Source organism: Haliotis cracherodii, unplaced genomic scaffold, assembly GCF_022045235.1.
Source record: "Haliotis cracherodii isolate W230 unplaced genomic scaffold, xgHalCrac1.p SCAF_5, whole genome shotgun sequence".
Taxonomy (NCBI): Eukaryota; Metazoa; Mollusca; class Gastropoda; order Lepetellida; family Haliotidae; genus Haliotis; species Haliotis cracherodii.
Window position 1 is genome coordinate 41,504,103 of NW_027266308.1, and position 23,186 is coordinate 41,527,288.

The window sequence follows — 23,186 nt, forward strand, 5'->3', positions numbered from 1 at the left end:
CTTGCATAGCCACTCAGTGACGCTACATAATATTACTACTGCAATGGATCAGTGTGAACTCGAATTTCATTCTCAGCACCCTGGGGAGTATACAACTCATGTTGCTATGAGGCACTAGAAGATTTACAGCCACATTACCATGTCATCCTACCGGGTGCACATAAACAATAGACATCCATGTTGTTCTCAGCACAGCCTCGTTATTAGATCGATTAATATCGTACAACAAATATGTATAACATGATTTTGTTTTGTTTTTCATTAAACTCATTGGTACCTATGGCCATTTTTATTTATATCTGATATCAATTTAATCGGGAGAAGAATACATGGAACAAGGAGTGAGTGAGTGAGTGAGTGAGTGATTGAGCGAGCGGGCGAGTGAGTGAGGCTTAACGCCGCTTTGGAAGTATTTGTGTTACATCTCGGCGTGTCCGCTTGATGTGATAAAGGTTAAAGTGATGCAGGTCTTAGAGGATGTCCACAGTGGTGACATCAATAGGCTCGGGTACGGTGTTGACACATTGACAGATTCTGGCATACCTAAGTTAAATACGTGGGAAATATTTTATCATACACCAAGAACGCGGTTGTTGCCAACACAGGACCATTACAAACAGTGCTAGCTTAGTGTGAGTTGACTACAACGGCGCTTTCAGCTGCGTTTCAGTCACATCACCGACATGTCAGCTCTGATGTGGGAGGAAAGCCCGAATTGGTGCAGATCGTTTGTCATTTACATAATCAGGGCGAGTCTGTGATAGGAAGCTGTATATCTCATGATGTTTATATGCGAACAATATTCCAGTATCGGCTGTTAATACCTTACATATTTTTACATTAAAATAAACAATACATTTCCCTCTGTGACAAAAAGATTCAGTTTATGAAAACTGAAGACAGCTTTATCGTTTAAAACATTGGTTCCACGTGTATGGGTTTTCGGACGCTTAAGAAACATTCGTATTTTTTTCGTTAATCACAAGAACAACTGTAAAATATTTCATCACTAATAAAAGACGACTATATCTTACAAACAAGCCATCATGTGAGCATTGGTGTGATGTTACACCCCTTGTTATAGCGAGAGTAATTGCGACAAACACGTTCGTATGAAAACGTATGACGTCCGGCAACCTATGATCCGACGATATTCTTTTCTAACTAAAGGCTTATGATCTGAGAAGTTGTCCTTCATTAATTATACATAATGTACATGTTTTGTAATTTTACATGTTTGTATGTTTGTTATAAATGTGTTATGGGCCTTTGTATTATTTACTAAATAGATTTGTCTGTCTGTCTCGTGATCAATGTTAGTGTGTGCACACTCATCCCTTATGTATTGGTGTCCGTTCTTGTTTTATTGGCAGGTCAAGACCTTGATGTGTGGCTTGCTCTCGTTAGACTTCGATTTCCCTTTTACTCCATATGAATCCATTGTACCCCCGTCTCCATACACAAGATACACACCGTTTCACGAGTGGATAATAAACTACAAATAATTTGAACAATTCATACACGCCAATTACAAAAACGATATGTCAATTTGATCAGAACGAAGCACTAAATACAAAGCGTATTTGCAGTCTGACTGAGCTCTGTCTCCGGCCTGAAATGTGACAGTAGTCTGTTTGTGGATGTTACACGGGGATTCTGATGTATTCAAGGTCAACAGGAACGTTCACAATCGCCAACGCGGTATCTCCTCAAGAGTTTTACGGCAGGTAAACCAACAATTACAGCCATTATTCTGTTACCTTCCGAGTATTTAAGCGCTGTTCGTGGGAGGTGGAATGGATGGGTTGTCAGTGTATGTTTCCGTGTTTAATTCCCAACTTGGGACGGGTAACCTAGTATTAGATGTGCTGGGGGAACGTACTAGCCAGCCAGTAACTTCGTTGTGATATATAGGCACGTACAGTGAAACCTCGTTAATCTGGATGGCAGGAGTTCTGCTGGATTAATCAATGTCCGGCTTAACGAATTATGGGTATATGGGAAGTCCCCCTTGTATGTATCAATACGTCCCTAAAACGAGCGTCCAGATGGAGGGGTTTCCGGATTAGCGAGAGTCCAGCTGAACGAGTCATGGGTATTGGGGAAGTCCCAATTGTATGTATAAATACGTCGCTAACACGAGCGTCTAGATAACGGGATTTCCGGAGTAACGAGTGTCCGGCTTGTTAAAAATTAACGTCGCATCGGCATTATTTCTGCCATACACCGATCCCATAAGTGTGAAGACGTGTTATGACGAAAAAGGAATTGATCTCAAACAAATTTAAACAACACGTGCTAGAAAGACATATTTACCAAAGCTGTTCATGTCTACATTAAAAATATAACGAAGTGATTAAGACAGTATACAAACAAAGTCCCTATTTGAAGTAATATACAAAAAGATAAAGGCACAGCATTGTGCTGACCTGAGATCCCGTCAGCTGTCAGACTTCCACGCTGTGGCACGACACAAGTGAAATTGATTAGTGTCAGAACAACCCGTAACACCCATAAGCCTGCGTGTTCCGTGTAATCGACATGACATCCTCGAGATATGCACGCTAATAAATCAACCACTGACATTAGCGAGACATCAACAAGTCATTAATTTATTTAATATCTGTAGGGTTTTTAATTATTACTGCTTGGGTTGATCAGTGCTCAGCTCGGATGAGGATTTGTGGACATGCAAACATTGAGAAGAGCACACACTACACCATATACGCATAACACTACATCCCATACGCATAACATCACATCACATACGCACTGCGTGTTCCGTGTAATCGACATGACATCCTCGAGATGCATGGCACTACACCATATACGCATAACACTACACCAAATACGCATAACACTACACCAAATACGCATAACACTACACCAAATACGCATAACACTACATCACACGCATAACACCAAAACACATACGCAAACGTTCCACACCGTAGTGTTGACGTAACATGTCCGTGTATCGCAAGTTGACTGAAGTTTTATACTTGGCTTGGAGATATAGCAGGTTCACTTGTTAGAATTTCCGGTGCTGAGTGATCAATTCCTCGTGCGCATGCGTATGCTTTGTAGTGTCATACGTATGTGCTGTGGTGTTATGCGTATGTGCTGTGGTGTTATGCGTATGTGCTGTGGTGTAATGTTATGCGTATGTGGTGTAATGTTGTATGTTTGTGTTGTAGTGTCATGCGTATGTGTTTCGCTTGTCGTGCGTATGTGGTGTAGTGTTATGCGTATATAGTGTAGTGCTATGCATATATGGTGTAGTGTCATGTGTATGTGGTGTAGTGTTGTATGTATGTGGTGTAGTGTTGTATTTATGTGGTGTAGTGTTATGCGTATGTGGTGTAGTGCCATGCATATGTGTTGTAGGGTTATGTGTGTGTGTTGTAGAGTTATGCGTGTGTGGTGTAGTGCCATGCGTATGTGGTGTAGTGTTATGCGTATATGGTGTAGTGTTATGCGTATGTGGTGTAGTGTCATGTGTATGTGGTGTAGTGTTGTATGTATGTGGTGTAGTGTTGTATTTATGTGGTGTAGTGTTATGCGTATGTGGTGTAGTGCCATGCATATGTGTTGTAGTGTTATGCGTGTGTGTTGTAGAGTTATGCGTGTGTGGTGTAGTGCCATGCGTATGTGGTGTAGTGTTGTGCGTATATGGTGTAGTGTTATGCGTATGTGGTGTAGTGTCATGCGTATGTTTTGTAGTGTTATGCGTATGTGGTGTAGTGTTGTGTGTATGTTTTGTAGTGTTATGCGTATGTGGTATAGTGTTATGCGTATGTGGTGTAGTGTTATGCGTATGTGGTGTAGTGTTATGCGTGTGTGGTGTGGTGTTATGCGTATGTGGCGTAATATTGTGTGTATGTTTTGTAGTGTTATGCGTATGTGGTGTAGTATTATGTGTATGTTTTGTAGTGTTATGCGTATGTGGTGTTGTGTCATGCGTATGTGCTGTAGTGTTATGCGTGTTTGGTGTAGTGTTATGCTTATGTGGTGTAGTGTTGTATGTATGTGATGTAGTTTTGTATGTATGTGGTGTAGTGCTATGCGTATGTGGTGTAGTGTTATGCGTATATGGTGTAGTGTCATGTGTATATGCTGTCGTGTTGTATGTGTTGTGTCACGCTTATGTGTTTTAGTGTCATGCGTATGTGCTGTAGTGTTATGCGTATGTGTTGTAGTGTTAGGCATATGTGTTGTAGTGTTAGGCATATGTGTTGCAGTGATGTGTCTTGTAGTGTTATATATATATATGTGTGTGTGTGTGTGTGTGTGTGTGTGTGTGTGTGTGTGTGTGTGTGTGTCTGTGTGTGTGTGTGTCTGTGTGTCTGTGTCTGTGTGTCTGTGTATAGAATATGTCGATGTCATTATTTCTATCAAAGTCAATCGTCACTGTTCATACACTCCGGTGTAACAGGCATGTGTCATCCACTGCAGCGACCCACACAGCTGTGTAGTCCCCACGACATCTGGTATATGATATCAGTTACCGTTGCCAGGGTGACACCAACACGCTCTAATCAATACACACATATCAATCTCTGATGTAGTGTCTTTGTATAGACCACACTCGATGCTATCTTTATTACAGATTAATATTTGCCCTGTTCGATAATATAACTACCTGAAGGTTAAACAGTAATAAAAACAATACTGTCAATACAATAAGTGCATTATATGATACCCATGTAAATATATCATGTTTCTTCATCGATTTGAAATCATTGCTTTGAAAGAAATGCCTATTTATTGAGTGAGTGAGTGAGTGAGTGATGGAGTGAGTGAGTGAGTAGTTTGCAGTGTACATATCATGACGGCAAGACACCAATAATGAACACGCTGTTTCAAGGTTGGAGTTCCAGGAGGAGGTCGCAGGTCTACAGTACATGAAACTTCATGCATAAAGATTCAGAGTGACAAAACACTCTCCACAAAACTGTATGACAAGAGGGAAACTTTCCAATAGTCAACTTTCCCTTAATGTCGTGCAGTATTCTTGCAGATCCAGCCCTTTGTCACACAGCTTTTAAGGTTCTAATCGAGCATGCCCTTTCTACCAAGATTTCAAAGAGCGTCATACAACTCTCGCTCAGAAGGTGTTTGATCAAGGTTATAACAAACAAGGCCTCAGTAAAACTTTCAAAAGTTTTATAGTAGACATGCGGAGGACATTTCCAAATTGAAGCATCAGTGACAAAAATGATGTCCTATGTAATTCCCTATTTTGACTTCTATCAAATGTTCCCGTGTTTTTTTAAGTGAACATTTGACTTGCCTTTGCATGTGTTTGTGACGGAACCACCGTTGGGGCAGGATACGCTCACCTTTTAGCGAACACCTGGTATCATCACTATATGATAGAGATTCAAAATCACTATTATATATTCAGATAAACACTTTTGTTTCACACAAACACACAAGCGAACTCAACATTCACAAGTTTGCATACATGATAAGAAAGGTCTGAAAATGGCGATACTGAGAGCTCACAGACATGTTTCAACCAACCACCTCCAGTGCAACAGCTGCTTCACTTCACTGTGAAATTAAAACACAATACCTGTCAATCATGACTGTGCTTTCTGGTCTAGGAAATGATTTTGCATAATGCTTGACAATGACGCTGACAAAAATGACGATGATTGCTACTAATACTTCAGTATGAATATACATCTTGTCGAGTCGAAACTTTGAAATGAAAATATATTTATATATAACCATTTACTCAGGGCACTCGGCGGGGCTATGACAGGCGATTACTAAAATAGCACCGGTACCTGTCTGCTGGAAATAAAATATTTCCTCTGTCATATCTTAAATTATTTTTTTCTCATAATAACAAAAATAAAAATAATAATTTTCAACTGTATTCATGAACATGTGTTTATGAATCACTATCAAATAATAAATAAATACGAGTGCTCTCAGGTGTTCGCATCCTTCCCCACCGGTGACACCCGTCACAAACACATGCAAAGGCAAATCAAAATCATGTTTGAATCATGTAAATGCACCTTGCATTTCTAAAGAAACTACCTGACACAAAACACACGACTGTAGACGTATTATTGTTCCTGAGGGGAATTTAAAGAATATAAACTTTTTAAAGGTTCATATTCTTCAGATGACTTTCATATCTGGACTTGGACGGCAATGAAATTAAAACTTCACTCCTACCTCCTATCAATACTTGCATGGCATACTTTGAGCTACACCTAAATCCCCGGGCCCACTTCACTGTATCGAAACCATGTTTACAATTTCCTTTACATTACAGGTAAAACACATTGAAAGGAGTTGGTATTTCTTTTCATACGAAATTGGCTTCAGGCATGTGAACATATGTACATATACGCGTGATTCATGCGACTTAGTGCGACTTCATTCACATTACAACGTGATGTGTATTATATTAAGACTCGCAACATGTTGAATGTGTTATTATTATGCAATGGTTCAATGGATGTTTATAAATGGGTGTTACTTATCCACGCCTGAACGTGTACACAAATCCAGTGTATGTTGGTAGTCGGATTCTGTTCATCAAAATAAGATCTTTTTCTATAAGACAAACTGTAAGCATATACGAAACTCCGAAAGTGTTCGACCATTAGCCTCTTTCAATTAACATTTTGTTTGTTTCTTTGTTGTTTAACGATGCACTCAGCAACATTACAGCTAAACTACGATGGTCTGTATATAATCGTGTCTGGACCAGACAATCCAGTGATTGACATCAGGAGCACCGATCTACCAACCTGGACATGATGCAATTCAATAACAACCCGATCCCTTTAGTCGCCTCTTAAGACAAGCATGGGTTGCTGAAGACCGAATCTTCACGGATCTTCACGGGTATTTTAATCAGCAAAGACAATAGATAAGTATTTGATTGGTAACGTCTTTATTGTTTCTAACGACGTTAAATGGCTACGAGTTGACCCTTAGTCAGTTGAGCGACAAAGAAATTGTTTTCCATAACAGTTTCATGTCTTCGGAAGACACCATGGTTCTAGTGGCGGCATCTGAAAAGATGCATCGGCACTACGCTTGCCTAGAGCTACGGGTAGCATCGTACTTCAATACGTGTGTTCTTAACGCAAGGTCAATCCACAACTACAGACAAACTATGTCATAAGCATATTAAAGGATAAATACTTATGCATCATCAACCCAAAGTGATAGAAACATTCCTTTTAAGCTTTCGCTCTTTCCCCCTCCAAGTATACCTACTGCTATCATACAACAGTCATCACTTTTAAAGCGTCCGTTCTCCACCACCCCATTCTCTCTCTCTCTCTCTCTCTCTCTCTCTCTCTCTCTCTCTCTCTCTCTCTCTCTCTCCAAAGAAAATCTGTTCTTACATGCATCAATCGTCGAGGAACTAGGTGGACATGTCCCACAATCCTGTCATATCACAATTATCATAATACAAATAACACTTCATCATTACATCAGGATATTGATAATACTTCGCCTCGCCCACAGGAGAATACTAGGTACTAAAACATAGCCGCTGTGTAGCTTACTTCCTGTATTCACACACGGGCATTCTAAATTAATGTTCTCTATACCAACAACCTGTTGACACATGTGTCGGCACGCCTTTGAACAGCGAAGAAATATATCATAAAAAGAGTGGACTTTAGCACACCACCCTGCCGCACACACAGTATCAATTCGCGTTTCATTGGATACTAGAAAGTACACCGCCTTTGATGTACCCATCAGGATGTCAGGGTTTATGTCTGGGGTACACTGATGACACATGTGACCCACCATTCACGAACTACTAATAGGATGTTGTGACAGAGCCAGTGAGAGCGGTGTAAAACACACATTTACTCTACCCCTAGGCTTAAGAGAGCAATATGTTTAACATTTACACATACTACGCATAACCCCCTAACCTATGCAAACAGCCAGCATCCAGGTGTCATTATATGTTTGCCTAATACTTAAGTCTATAAAATTGGTGGGTCAGAGGTTCTTAATGATGAATCGATTTGACTTACACTGACCCCAAATTTTGATATCGGATATCGCAAATTCGAGTACATTCAAGAAGACACGGCCACATCAGGAAGTAGCTTTGATATGTTTGCACACCTTATAGTTGAACAATTACCACGTTAATATAAATGCATAAAAGGAGACAATTTATTTTAACGTTGGCATTTCATTTCGAGGTCAAGGTCACGTCTTGAAAAAAGGTCAAGGTCACGCACATAGAGAAAGTTCAAGATCACTTATCATTATGTAAGAACGACAACGTCTTGACTGGCTACGCGAGCAGATGTTGTTTTATGATTACGCGTATTCCATTTGTCAAACATTCAATATATGCTAGTCTACAAGCCACAAACCAAATACTCGGTAATGTAAATACTGGCATGCCCACACATCCAAGCAGGCAGAAACTCCCTATTAGTCTTCTGAACCCAACAAAACATGTTTCATGGACTCTATGACTCACAAGTAGGCACTATACAAGTGTCACCCACGCAACATCTCCGTCGAGTGAACCGATCAGCGATCACAATTTTCAATTTTCTCCCTGACTACCTGAGCACAGAATCCACCCTGTACTCCATCCGCCATGCTCTGATTCCCACCTTGTCCTGTGTGTAGGGTGCTAGTTTTAGTTGACTTGAATGAGGCGCGCCTGTGTGTGTGAGAGAGGGAGAGGTTTTTTGTGGGGTCAGATGAATGAGCAGTCCCTCCAAACAACACGTCCCTCATGACTTATTAATCAGACACACACACATAAAATACACACACAAACTCAAGCACACATACACACAAACTCAAACACACATACACACACACACACAGAGAGAGAGAGAGAGAGAGAGACACACACACACAAACTCAAACACACATACATACAAACTCAAACACACACACACAAATTCAAACACACACATTACATGGGTACTTGACCTTGCCATCGACCTTGGTGACCATGATTCCACTTTATATGTTTCTATCCATGTTTACTGCCACCGCTAGAATATAATTAGTATGTCCAAGCATAAATATTCAGAATATGTATCACGCTTTTCATCAGTAACAAGAACGACATTGTTAGTTTATACAAATTGTAAATACACAACACGTTGTCATATCGAAAAGATATTCCTTACAGGGTAGGTAGACAATCGGGCATGCGGCTTTGTATGTAGAATTGTATGAGGTAATTTAACAACGCTGTTTACTTTAACCAATGTACGTGTTTCAGCTTTCATTCACACCCACACTATTTGTTGATGACATACACAGAGAGACATTCATCTAACGCTTGGTGTATTTTTGATGTACTAGTTGCTTCTTTTGTATTGCGGAACTATACCGGCATGCTTTCACAGTGCGTATTGTGCATTGTTGTTGCGTTTTAGAATAATTGTTTATTAGGGAACTGATGTCATGTACTAGGGTATACTAGGATAATGATTGTGACGGTATAAAGCATGAGGTAAAATTACTATTATCCATATATCAAAAGTTTGTATGTCTCGCAGTTTCGTAATGTCAACACAAGTTCAAAATACAGAACGTTAATATGTTTGCCAAATAATCTATTAAATCTCATTAAAATCAAATGTTTACTTCGTAGACGAAGAAGTAGAAGAAGAAAAACGAACAGAAGAAGCAGAAGGAGAAACAGAAATAGAAGCATGAGAAGAAGAAGAAACAGCAGAAAAGTGAGTGAGCGAGTATGGTTTTACGCCGCTTTTAGCAATATTCCAGGAATATTACGGCGAGGGACACCAGCAATGGGCTTCACACATTGTACCCATGTCGGGAATCTAACCCGGGTCTTCGGCGTGACGAGCGAACGCTTTAACCACTAGGCTACCCGACCGCCCCTTGCAGCAGAAAAAAGAAGTGACAAAAGAAGATGAAACAGACGAAGCAGAAAAAGAAACATAGGAAGAAGAAGAAGAGGCAGAAGAGAAGAAGAAACAAAAGCAAAGGAAACAAAAGAAGGAGAAGCAGACGAAGAAATAACAGACGAAGCAGAAACAGACGACGCAGAATAAGAAACAGCATAAAACGAAGGAGAAGATGAAGCAGAAGAGGAAAGAGAAGGAGAAAAATATCAAGTACAAAATGAAAGAACCCAAGGGTATGTACTTCCCTGCTAGTATACACATGGTAAGAACATTAAAAATCCCAGTTTCATTGTCCTAAGAACCCCTGTCACGTATTCTCCATCCATACATCCCCACCCCACCCCATCCCCATCTCAGTAAGGCGTATAAACCATACTTTCATCAACAGACCCTACCCCATCCCAATAGACACCGACCCCCTTCAGGTGACCCACAACCTTTCACATCAACATGTCTCCCGCCCTACTGCCACCCCCTCGAGTCCCAGTGAGCACTGTACCCACATCAGACGGTCTGGACCTACCCCCAGCCACTCTACGCGAAAAACACGTTCACCCACTACCAGCAATATTCCTCTAAATGTAAAAAACAAACATATGACGACCGCCCCGAAACAAACTCAAACAAACAACAAAACAAAGCACAAACAATATTATAAAAAAAAACAGCATACAAATTTCAGAAAATACCTAGACAGACCACTTCCCCTGCTCCACATATTGTATTGAATTTGTGCATAATATTCCTCAATGTATGTTAATATTTCCCTGGGGGGAGAGATAGCATCTTGGTAACGACCTAACTGGCTGTCGTACCTGCTCACGTCGTATCACTGGATCCCTCCCTAACAGCTACCTCCCCAAGGCTATTGTTTCTGGTACAGATATCTATTAAACGAGCGCTCGATCGTCTAAAAGACGACTCTCTACACTCTACACTCATTTATCGAAACAGTCTTATGTCATTGATGGGAAGACTTGCCATGCTAAACACCGAGAGTTCGAGTTCCACAACGTAAAATTGTACCATTCGTAATATTAATCTCTGTCAAAATCCAATTCCCCTTGCATCCGTTTTACAAACTTTTTTGGGATCACGTTATTGTTGATTCAGCGATGTGACATGTTGACTACATTGTATTTTCTTATCGTATCTTAGGCGTTGGCGCAATCTGTCAAACAACGTGAACAACATTTTACAGGTCCGTCTACGTTAAATGGTCATTTAAACACACATGCAGAAATAGATCATTTCATGCGCTACCCTGTTGCCGCTAGGTTAGCCTAAGTGTGTGTTGTTTAACCTGCATAACACGTTTGGGTTACACAAATGTAAAAAAAATAACATCTCCGTCGGATTTGTAAGGTAAAACGGTACAGTAGGCCGTGATTATGAGTTTCGGCAAATAGCTCTTATCTACTCATGAAAATATTCGTGTCATATTTTTTTTTTTAAATGTAGAGAAATGAATGCTGAATAAATAAGAGGAATCCATGCAAAATAAATAAAAAATATACTGATAGACGTGAAATGAATAAGAAATGTTTTTTGGAAAAAAAGAAAATGTTGATTCCGACGAAACTTACAAACAATTTGGTTTTGCCTAATGAGTGAGTGGGTATGGTTTTACGCCGCTTGTAGCAATATTACAGCAATATCGCGGCGGGGCACACCAGAAATGGGCTTCACACAGTGTACCCATGTCGGGAATCGAACCCGGGTCTTCGGCGCGACGAGCGAACACTTTAACCGCTAGGGTACCCGACCGACCCTGTTGCCTAATGAATCATGAACGTAGTTGTAAAATGGCAATATGCAATCACACGATCCCTGAACAAAATACAAGAGACAACATAAGTCTCCTTGTCAACATGGTGATAGCGCACGACTTTTATTACTGCAGTTAACTTATTTGCACTTTTGGTTAAGATTACATCTAGTCAAATGGGTGGATTTGATTGCCTCCAGTTTGTTCTTCCAACACGCCCGATACCTTTTAAAGTGTGAAATATCAACGTGTGTTCTATTCAACGTGTGTTCTGTATCAACGTGTATTCTATTCAACGTGTGTTCTATTTAAGTCTGTGAATAAGCAACTATCAACAAGTGGTCACGTTCAGGTCTAGATCGTGAACATCCGACGTGAGCAGCTAATGCAGACAATCGGAAACAAGCCCTTCCGTGTCATCCCTACATCTAAAGTCTGTTGTGTGTACATTTCATGACTATTACGTTCCTTATCATAACAGAAATAGCTTTCACCTGCTAACAACTCCGTTTGTATCTACAGCAAGGTCATCCTTGTCAGACCTTAAGCTCCATCTGCCGCAAGCTTGTTACTTGTGTGTAAGTTCAACTGTACTGTCAGTATCAAACATGAAACATGATTTACATGAACCAATGAGAAGGGTCCACCCTGACCGTGACAAGCATCACACTTCAGAGCTTCATCCAGATACACGTACATCAATAATGGTTTGTACATTCCTATACATGTGTATAAATGAATGAATAGATATTGCCTTACGCCGTTTCAGCAATATTACAGCTATTTGCGGCGAGAAACAATCCACAAAAAAACCAGCATGTGCACGTAAAGAACAATAGTATAAGGATGATAAAAAATATCAGTCACATATCACACAATAACGAGTAAAACTGACTATTTGGGCTAGAATCTATAAGACGAAGACGAATTTCTTTAAAAAAATGTTAACATCTTATGGTTATGTACCTATACATGCGTAAGTGAACATTACGTCTCCCACTCGCGCGTAAATGTGGAGCAAGCAGAGCGTGGACAACGAGGGCGAGTAGCAGTACTTGTATCTCGAGCATGTCTTGCGTTGGTGAAAGTTCAGCCCTAAGTTGTCGCCTAGAGGAGATTTGGGTCAACCTCCAAACACGATTTTAGAACAGGCATACAGCTACCGACGCTTTAAGGGATCGGACCATGAATATCCGTGATTGTTTAAATAAACAATGCAAAATGACATTGTATGCATGTAGGCTCGCATGACATGGTCCAGAAAAGTGACTATGCATTTGATTCCTATTACACTGAATTGTTAATATGCATTCACATTACTTAATAGTTATCATGCGTTCTCGTTACACTGAGTTATAATGCATTCACACGACACCGAGTTATGCATTTTGTATGAGTTACGTGCATTTAGGTTCCACAGAGTAGTCATGCATTCAGGTGTTATTGGTTTCATGCATTCACGTTACATGGAGTTCTGCATGATCCATTTTCACATGTGTACATATGTGTATACAGTTGAACCTCAGTATCCAAACTCCTCGCCATTCCTCTCCCGAGAGGACAACGTTTGAAACAGTGTCGATTTAAGACATGTATCTAAGGAAGCAGTGCCCAGTGACCACTGCATTGCGCGGTGCCATTGGCTCACTTCTGAGAGGAATCGGTTCTATGCAAGTTCAATAATGCATTTGTAATATAATGTTATCGTTAAGACTAAGTACACACCGTGTCTGTATAACAATTCCAGGCCCTCCATCAAAGTACAGTTGACTAAATGTAATATATCGAAAAACATAGAAATATATCATTCTTTAAATGTATGGCTATCGACACCGATATTGTAACAAACTCATGCTTACTTCATACATTTTGGTGGAATTGCCAAATAAAACGTGTCGTGTATGATATAGACAGGCATAATGTAGGTCCCTGGCCTTGTGTATGTTGACACTTTATAACCCAGGTGTCATTTGCGATGAGCTAACATTTACTTACTTGCAAATCTCCGAGAGGCGCAAACACGAAGAAACTTGATAATATGATAAATCCATAAAGAAAGGCTCTCTGCAGGTGAAACTGTTTGACAAGCTCGGCTAAATCCGCCATGATGAAGCAGCGGATGTAATCAAGGCTTGTGATGTGCACCACTATGCATGACACTTATCAGACGATGCCTTGAAAACGACACACACAAAACACTGCCAACATTCACCAGGTGCAAAGTATGTCAACACCTGTCATTAACGTCTTGCGAGCTCCGTGGCAGGCTAAACTGAGTATAAATCCATACCAGCGAGATATCAACGTGCGACAACGCCGTACCGCTTTCAACTACGCTGATGTCAAACTATCTCATAGTAAAGATTCCTCTGTGTGAATGACAGTCGGTGGGCCAGCCAAGCGACCCGTCACCCGTTCTTCTGGCCAGACTAGTAAAGGGGAGAGCTGACGACCGGCCAGGCTTCATCTGATCCGTCACCGCCGTGCTCGCTCTACGCCCGCAGATACAAACATTACGCACGTCTCTTCCGTGTTTTTCACGGCGTTTAAATTTGAGTAATCGACGGCAATGGGTTGGCGGAATGTTAAACTGATTGCGAGGGGATTTTTTGATCAATGGGACAGACCTAGTGGAGAGGAGGACTTATAGCGCCATCTAAGGCGTGCCGGTCGTTCTTGAGTGATGATTTGGATGCTAGTCGGATTGGCAGTGGAATGATTGTAACACTTGTATGGCAGGTTTTACGACGATTTTATTCGTGTGTCAGGCAACACAATAATTACATTCTTTTCACTGTTACGGATACAGTGAAATCCTGTTAATCTGGATAGCCCTGTTACCTGTAAAAGTCGGACACGTTGCCAGATTCGTTTATCAATTTCATCAAATATAGACGTTCGTGGCGGAAAGTTTCTGAATAAACAGAGCTCGGACTAACGAGGTGTCAGTGTATAAGGGTGCTTCACAATATGGACTATCACACTATAGGTTAACAGAGTGATTGGGTGAGTGAGTGAGCCTGTGACTAAGTGAGGTCTTACGCTGTTTCATTGTCAATATTTAATATTCAAGTCACAGCGGATGGCGCAGAAAGGCGAACAAGGAGATGATTTTTCACAATTTCATCGTCGTTGCAAGCGAAATTGACACCTAAAACAGTACCGTACGTTGTCGCATAACACACACACACACACACGCACGCACGCACGCACGCACGCACGCACGCACGCACGCACGCACGCACATACACACACACGTGCGTACCTTCCTTAAAGTTTTATGGTACACATGTGATTCCCGTGTTTATGGTAGACATGTGGTTCCCGTGTTTTGTTTGGGTTAATAACTGACTTGCCTTTGCATGTGTTTGTGACCGGTGACGAACACCTATGCAGAGATTTCTATTGGATATGAAAAGGGTTTTGTCGCTTTATTTATTTGATATCGTTCCTATCGATAGAAGACGGTGTAGTCAGAAGAATTATGCTGCATATCATGAAAATATTTTGAGAATAAATGACCTGGCTTGACTTGACAATTTGTCGTCAACACAGAGAGATCACCGCGTGTGTTTAGAGATCCCCTGGGTGGCACGGAAGGCACAGTTATCCCAGCGGTATACTAAATTATAATCACTTGTAGCTGTGGGCTGCCGAGGTACATTATTGTCTCAATAATGGCCTACAATTGCCAGCCTCAATGAAAGTTTGAGACATTTTGTTATATTCTTCAAGGCCAGAGCCGTTACAACAGCTCCAGTGAAGTATGTTGTGTATATAGTTTATTTGTTTGTTGTTTAACGCCGCACTCAGCAATATTCCAGCTATATGACGACGGTCTGTAAGTAATCGAGTGATCCAGTGATTCACTTCATGAGCATCGATCCACGCAAATGGGATACGATGATATGCATCAACCAAGTCAGCGAGTCTGACCACCTGATCCCGTTAGTCACATCTTACGACAACAAAGTCGCCATTTGCGGTAAGCATGGGTGGCTGAAGACCTATTCCTCCCCGGATCGTCACGGGTCGTATGAAGTGTAGATTTTGTCCACAAGGGGAGTCGATCCGAAAGCTACCCCTATATGTCCCAACTGTTTCACAACTGCAATCTTACCTCATAGATTCGTTGTGTACATGGAATTACAGAGGTGAGGTAAAGTGAAATGGGGTTTAACTTCGCATTCAGGATTATTGCACCTATATAGCGACGTATGCACGTGTGTGTGTGAGGTCGTGGAGACGTGCTGTATGGGCAGCCATTATGATTTAGTGGTAGTTGAACTCATTTGTTTAGACCCGTGAAGATCCGGGGTAGAATAGGTCTTCAGCAACCCATGCTTTCGGTAAGAGGCGACTATGCTTGTGGTAAGAGGCGACTAACGGGATCGGGTGGTCAGACTCGCTGACTTGGTTGATGCATGTCATCGTTGCGTGGATCGATGCTCAATCACTCGACTGTCTGGTCCAGACTCAATTATTAAACAATACATGTATTCCGAAGCAATTCATATCCAAATATAGAACAACTCTGTAAGGGCTCAATGATACCCACCTCCAGCTCTAGTAAATAACGAAAGGAATCTTTAAGTGATACACATAAGGAAGGGAATATATGGATGTCAACTTCTTTATTATGAGGAACACAACGCCTCTGGGTGACCTGATGTCAGCCGCAAGGAAATATATATTTTACGGACGCTTTTGTTAATATCGCAACGACCCATCTTTGGAAGTGTGCAGTATAATTAACTTAATCTTGAATTTCTGAAAATAGACAAAAAACAAACTTGAGCCGCCTGTAATGTAACAAACGTGTTTAGTAGGCGCTTGGCTAGCCTAAATGTGGATTCGATAGTGTGACATTAAATTCACATAAATAATCGCGAGATGGTGGTACTGTGGCCACCACTTTTTAATAGGAAAGAAATGTGTATTCGCTTGCGTGCTAATATCGTTTCGATTAAGGTACTCTCTTCTGTAACCCCAGTCATCAAGACAGTAAAATCTTGCTTCAGACGGACATCAGGACGACCCCGTATTATGTCTGTTATAACAGTGAAGCTGTGTCTGATTGTTATCAACATCAAGACCCCGTATTGTCTGTTATAACAGTGAAGATGTGTCTGATTGTTATCAACATCAAGACCCCGTATTGTCTGTTATAACAGTGAAGCTGTGTCTGATTGTTATCAACATCAAGACCCCGTATTGTCTGTTATAATAGTGAAGCTGTGTCTGATTGTTACCAACATCAAGACCTCGTATTGTCTGTTATAACAGTGAAGCTGTGTCTGATTGTTATCAACATCAAGACCCCGTATTATGTCTGTTATAATAGTGAAGCTGTGTCTGATTGTTATCAACATCAAGACCTCGTATTGTCTGTTATAATAGTGAAGCTGTGTCTGATTGTTACCAACATCAAGACCCCGTATTGTCTGTTATAATAGTGAAGCTGTGTCTGATTGTTATCAACATCAAGACCCCGTATTGTCTGTTATAATAGTGAAGCTGTGTCTGATTGTTATCAACATCAAGACCTCGTATTGTCTGTTATAATAGTGAAGCTGTGTCTGATTGTTACCAACATCAAGACCCCGTATTGTCTGTTATAATAGTGAAGCTGTGTCTGATTGTTATCAACATCAAGACCCCGTATTATGTCTGTTATAATAGTGAAGCTGTGTCTGATTGTTACCAACATCAAGACCCCGTATTGTCTGTTATAATAGTGAAGCTGTGTCTGATTGTTATCAACATCAAGACCCCGTATTGTCTGTTATAATAGTGAAGCTGTGTCTGATTGTTACCAACATCAAGACCCCGTATTGTCTGTTATAATAGTGAAGCTGTGTCTGATTGTTACCAACATCAAGACCCCGTATTGTCTGTTATAACAGTGAAGCTGTGTCTGATTGTTATCAACATCAAGACCCCGTATTATGTCTGTTATAATAGTGAAGCTGTGTCTGATTGTTACCAACATCAAGACCCCGTATTGTCTGTTATAATAGTGAAGCTGTGTCTGATTGTTACCAACATCAAGACCCCGTATTGTCTGTTATAATAGTGAAGCTGTGTCTGATTGTTATCACTATCAAGACCCCGTATTATCTGTTATAACAGTGAAGCTGTGTCTGATTGTTATCAACATCAAGACCTCGTATTGTCTGTTATAATAGTGAAGCTGTGTCTGATTGTTACCAACATCAAGACCCCGTATTATGTCTGTTATAATAGTGAAGCTGTGTCTGATTGTTATCAACATCAAGACCCCGTATTGTCTGTTATAATAGTGAAGCTGTGTCTGATTGTTACCAACATCAAGACCTCGTATTGTCTGTTATAATAGTGAAGCTGTGTCTGATTGTTATCAACATCAAGACCCCGTATTATGTATGTTATAATAGTGAAGCTGTGTCTGATTGTTACCAACATCAAGACCCCGTATTGTCTGTTATAATAGTGAAGCTGTGTCTGATTGCTACCAACATCAAGACCCCGTATTGTCTGTTATAATAGTGAAGCTGTGTCTGATTGTTACCAACATCAAGACCCCGTATTGTCTGTTATAACAGTGAAGCTGTGTCTGATTGTTATCAACATCAAGACCCCGTATTATGTCTGTTATAATAGTGAAGCTGTGTCTGATTGTTACCAACATCAAGACCCCGTATTGTCTGTTATAATAGTGAAGCTGTGTCTGATTGTTATCAACATCAAGACCCCGTATTGTCTGTTATAATAGTGAAGCTGTGTCTGATTGTTACCAACATCAAGACCCCGTATTGTCTGTTATAATAGTGAAGCTGTGTCTGATTGTTACCAACATCAAGACCCCGTATTGTCTGTTATAACAGTGAAGCTGTGTCTGATTGTTATCAACATCAAGACCCCGTATTATGTCTGTTATAATAGTGAAGCTGTGTCTGATTGTTACCAACATCAAGACCCCGTATTGTCTGTTATAATAGTGAAGCTGTGTCTGATTGTTACCAACATCAAGACCCCGTATTGTCTGTTATAATAGTGAAGCTGTGTCTGATTGTTATCACTATCAAGACCCCGTATTATCTGTTATAACAGTGAAGCTGTGTCTGATTGTTATCAACATCAAGACCTCGTATTGTCTGTTATAATAGTGAAGCTGTGTCTGATTGTTACCAACATCAAGACCCCGTATTATGTCTGTTATAATAGTGAAGCTGTGTCTGATTGTTATCAACATCAAGACCCCGTATTGTCTGTTATAATAGTGAAGCTGTGTCTGATTGTTACCAACATCAAGACCTCGTATTGTCTGTTATAATAGTGAAGCTGTGTCTGATTGTTATCAACATCAAGACCCCGTATTATGTATGTTATAATAGTGAAGCTGTGTCTGATTGTTACCAACATCAAGACCCCGTATTGTCTGTTATAATAGTGAAGCTGTGTCTCATTGTTACCAACATCAAGACCCCGTATTGTCTGTTATAATAGTGAAGCTGTGTCTGATTGTTACCAACATCAAGACCCCGTATTGTCTGTTATAACAGTGAAGCTGTGTCTGATTGTTATCAACATCAAGACCCCGTATTATGTCTGTTATAATAGTGAAGCTGTGTCTGATTGTTACCAACATCAAGACCCCGTATTGTCTCTAATAATAGTGAAGCTGTGTCTGATTGTTACCAACATCAAGACCCCGTATTGTCTGTTATAATAGTGAAGCTGTGTCTGGTTGTTATCACTATCAAGACCCCGTATTGTCTGTTATAATAGTGAAGCTGTGTCTGATTGTTACCAACATCAAGACCCCGTATTATGTCTATTATAACAGTGAAGCTGTGTCTGATTGTTATCAACATCAAGACCCCGTATTGTCTGTTATAATAGTGAAGCTGTGTCTGATTGTTATCAACATCAAGACCCCGTATTGTCTGTTATAACAGTGAAGATGTGTCTGATTGTTATCAACATCAAGACCTCGTATTGTCTGTTATAATAGTGAAGCTGTGTCTGATTGTTATCAACATCAAGACCTCGTATTGTCTGTTATAACAGTGAAGCTGTGTCTGATTGTTATCAACATCAAGACCCCGTATTATGTCTGTTATAATAGTGAAGCTGTGTCTGATTGTTACCAACATCAAGACCCCGTATTGTCTGTTATAATAGTGAAGCTGTGTCTGATTGTTATCAATATCAAGACCCCGTATTGTCTGTTATAATAGTGAAGTTGTGTCTGATTGTTATCAACATCAAGACCCCGTATTATGTCTGTTATAACAGTGAAGCTGTGTCTGATTGTTATCAACATCACGACCCCGTATTGTCTGTTACAATAGTGAAGCTGTGTGTCTGTTTTTTGTCAAAATTAAGGATTAAAAGGCAAATTACTGGTTACCAGTTTATGAATGATCACTGGCACCAGGTGTTCGCGCCGTGTCTGTTTTTACCACGAAGACCCCGTACTATGTCTGCTGTAATCGTGACGCCCCTTGCCTGTTTGTTGTTTAACACGTCTTCTTAAAAATTATCAATACTAAAACCCACAATGGATATGTGTACACTTCTCACTCACATGAGTCCAAAAGAGGGACAGGTCAGCCAAAACTGCTAAGGCAGAAGGCGACCTCTTAAACACTTAAACTAACTACAACACATACCAAATCACATACTTTGCCATGGCTAATGCGCAAGTACACATGCTTTTCATTGAGTCCGGACGTAGCGTAGTCAGTACTGTGTTGGATAGCAGTGAGAGAGGTCATACTGAAGATGTTCCGACGCTCAGTCCAAGGCGAACTTAGTCACCTTCGACAACTGTCATTAACAAGTAGCAGTGCGGAGAAAACACAATGTATTTGAAGCTTAACCACCTTATGCCTAGGACCACTCACGCGAAAGATTTTCTTAGTAGTTTGGGAAGGATTTTCGCTGGATCGGCCATGAACCTGTTTACACATATTGTTGTTCCCATAAATAACCAAGACCCATACACATAATTATATATCTCACCTTATATACCCAGTTGTAACTGCCCTCATGCGTAACTAATAGTATCTTATGATAACCTGAATCTGGTATAGGCAAATATCAAATAATAATAAATAATAAATAATTTTAATAAGGTGGTTTCAGTTCAGGATAATTCATAGGATACTTACAACCAACTCATTTCTGTTTTATGTCAAGAATGTGGACAGTAATCGATGTACTTTTTGCAGTGATGAAAGAGAGACGATCGTCCATTTCTTATGGGATTGTGATATTGTACAGAATTTCTGGAAACAGTTTATGAGCTGGATAAATGACAAATGTGGACACATTCATAATCTAAATCTTTCAGCAGAATTTATTATTTTTGGCTTTAAAGAAAATCTTATTACTGATAAAGTGTTTGATTTTATCATCCTGTTCACAAAATACTTTATCTACAGATGTAGAGTTCAAAATATACTACTGAATATACAGTTTTTAAAGAATGAACTCAAACTTCGCTATAAGATAGAGAAAAGATGTTTTTTGTCCACAAACAGAGGTTTGGAATTTAACAAAGACTGGATGATGTACCACAACGTTTTTCATTTTAGGAAATGTATATGTATATATATATTTAACAAAGACTGGATGATGTACGAAAACCTTTTTGATTTTAGGATATGTATGTATATATATATATATATATATATATATATATATATATATATATATATATGTGTGTGTGTGTGTGTGTGTGTGTGTGTGTGTGTGTGTGTGTGTGTGTGTGTGAGTGCTTGTGGCGTCCCCGTGTTAGAGTGCGTAAATGGTGTCTGTATGAGAAGTATGAATGGCTGTTGTGTTTTTATGATAAAAAAGGGGATTCCATCATGTAATACATATACATTATGCAGTAAATCATTTATTATCACTGGTAATATCAATTATCACATTACAAATGATGTGCAAACAGTTAATGTATTAATATGCATTATATCGTGTACAATGTATTCTGAACCCTGAATAAAAAAAATATTACCAAAACATATATGCAACAAAATACCTTCCATGATCATCGGCGAAATAACATTGTCGGTGGTAAAGAAAGGGAGCTAATTCTGCTTGCCTAAACGAAAGTGGTTGGCTGTCTACCCCTGTGGACGTGTGTCTACCCCTGTAGACGTGTGTCACATTTGGTCTCCGGTAGCTGAGTTTGTCTGAGCTAACCATGCTTATTATTGTCATAGTTTTAATAGTGAATACTAGTTTATGCCAAAGGTAGGTCTATCATCTGCCATATTTGACTGTTTTCCCGTGTCGCGTGGTTGCTCTGGCGGTTTAGTCGGACAGTGTGTGGGGAAATCCTCATTCAAGGTAGTTTCACGCCTGTATAGTTCACGTGTAGTGGAAACTAAATCTGACGGGGATGTTAACGCAGAAGTCTTTGCTTGCCCTTTAGTTATGCATTTCATTACACATGTATTTGTATGTTTGATGAGTTTTTATTGTGCAGTGTGTACGCTTAAAAAGTAACTTTTCCTTTTCAAAATCAATAACCAAAGTTGCAACTGTGTATACGACTACATTTGAAAAGACCCGTGAAGATTCGAGGCAGAATAGATGTTCATCAACCCATGCTTGCCATAAAAGGCGACTGTGCTTGTCGTAAAAGGCGACTAACGGGATCGGGTGGTCAGGCTCGCTGACTTGGTTGATGCATGTCATCGATCTCAAATACGTGGATTGATGCTCATGATATTAATCACAGGATCGTCTGGTCCAAACTCGAATATTTACAGACCGCCGTCATATAGCTGGAATATTGCTGAGTGTGGCGTTAAAAAACCAACCAATCAACCTTGTTGAGTTGAGACTGCTACCCTGCCTTGCACTGCCACTCCGTGTGACGGATGCAGCCGATGACTTTGATACTGCCAACGCTAACTTTACTTCTGAGATAATAGGTAACAGAGTTCAACATACTCAGATTTGGCTGAATTTCGTCAAAAACGTGCCGATCTTCATCGGATAGTGCATTCAACAGAAAGAGTTTTTCCGGCGCTGTTATATTTCTAAAATTAACAGGTTGATACCATTTTCCTTAGTTTGAAAACAAAGGTTAAAGCAATTGGTTGAATACGTATAATCCATGAAAATGTTAGAGATTGTGTATATTCCCTGCGTGAATGAGACATTACGTATTCCCTGAAACTTCCCTGATATGACGTATTCCCCGTAACAGCTCGTCAAAAGTATCGCGCCACCAAGACGTTTTGATAAGAAAAGAGAGGGGTAAGGAGAGGCTGGAATGCGAGAAAAAGAAATCAAAGTGTTATTTAACGTCAAATGAGATGTAAATTTTATTAATAATAGGAAAATTATTATTTGCAAAAAAAAAGAAAGCAACTTTATTGCCTAGCGACTACAAGAACTCTAATTAAGGAGAGATAGAGGCAGTTAGGTACGATAACTGTTAGGAATGAGGTAATCAGATCAACACGTACGTGTCTCAGTAAGTGATCAGTAGTCTAAGT

General features: G+C 40.1%; 1 protein-coding gene across 1 annotated transcript in view; it reads right to left on the bottom strand.

Moving 5' to 3' along the window:
- Positions 1 to 14,234, bottom strand: part of LOC139443366 (transmembrane protein 179-like) — a 38,845-nt gene extending 24,611 nt beyond the window's left edge. The window contains exon 1 of the mRNA XM_071224353.1: positions 13,678 to 14,234. Coding sequence (XP_071080454.1) covers positions 13,678 to 13,788 — 111 coding nt within the window. The 5' untranslated portion in view covers positions 13,789 to 14,234. The remainder of the gene's footprint in view (positions 1 to 13,677) is intronic.
- Positions 14,235 to 23,186: the final 8,952 nt, after the last annotated feature.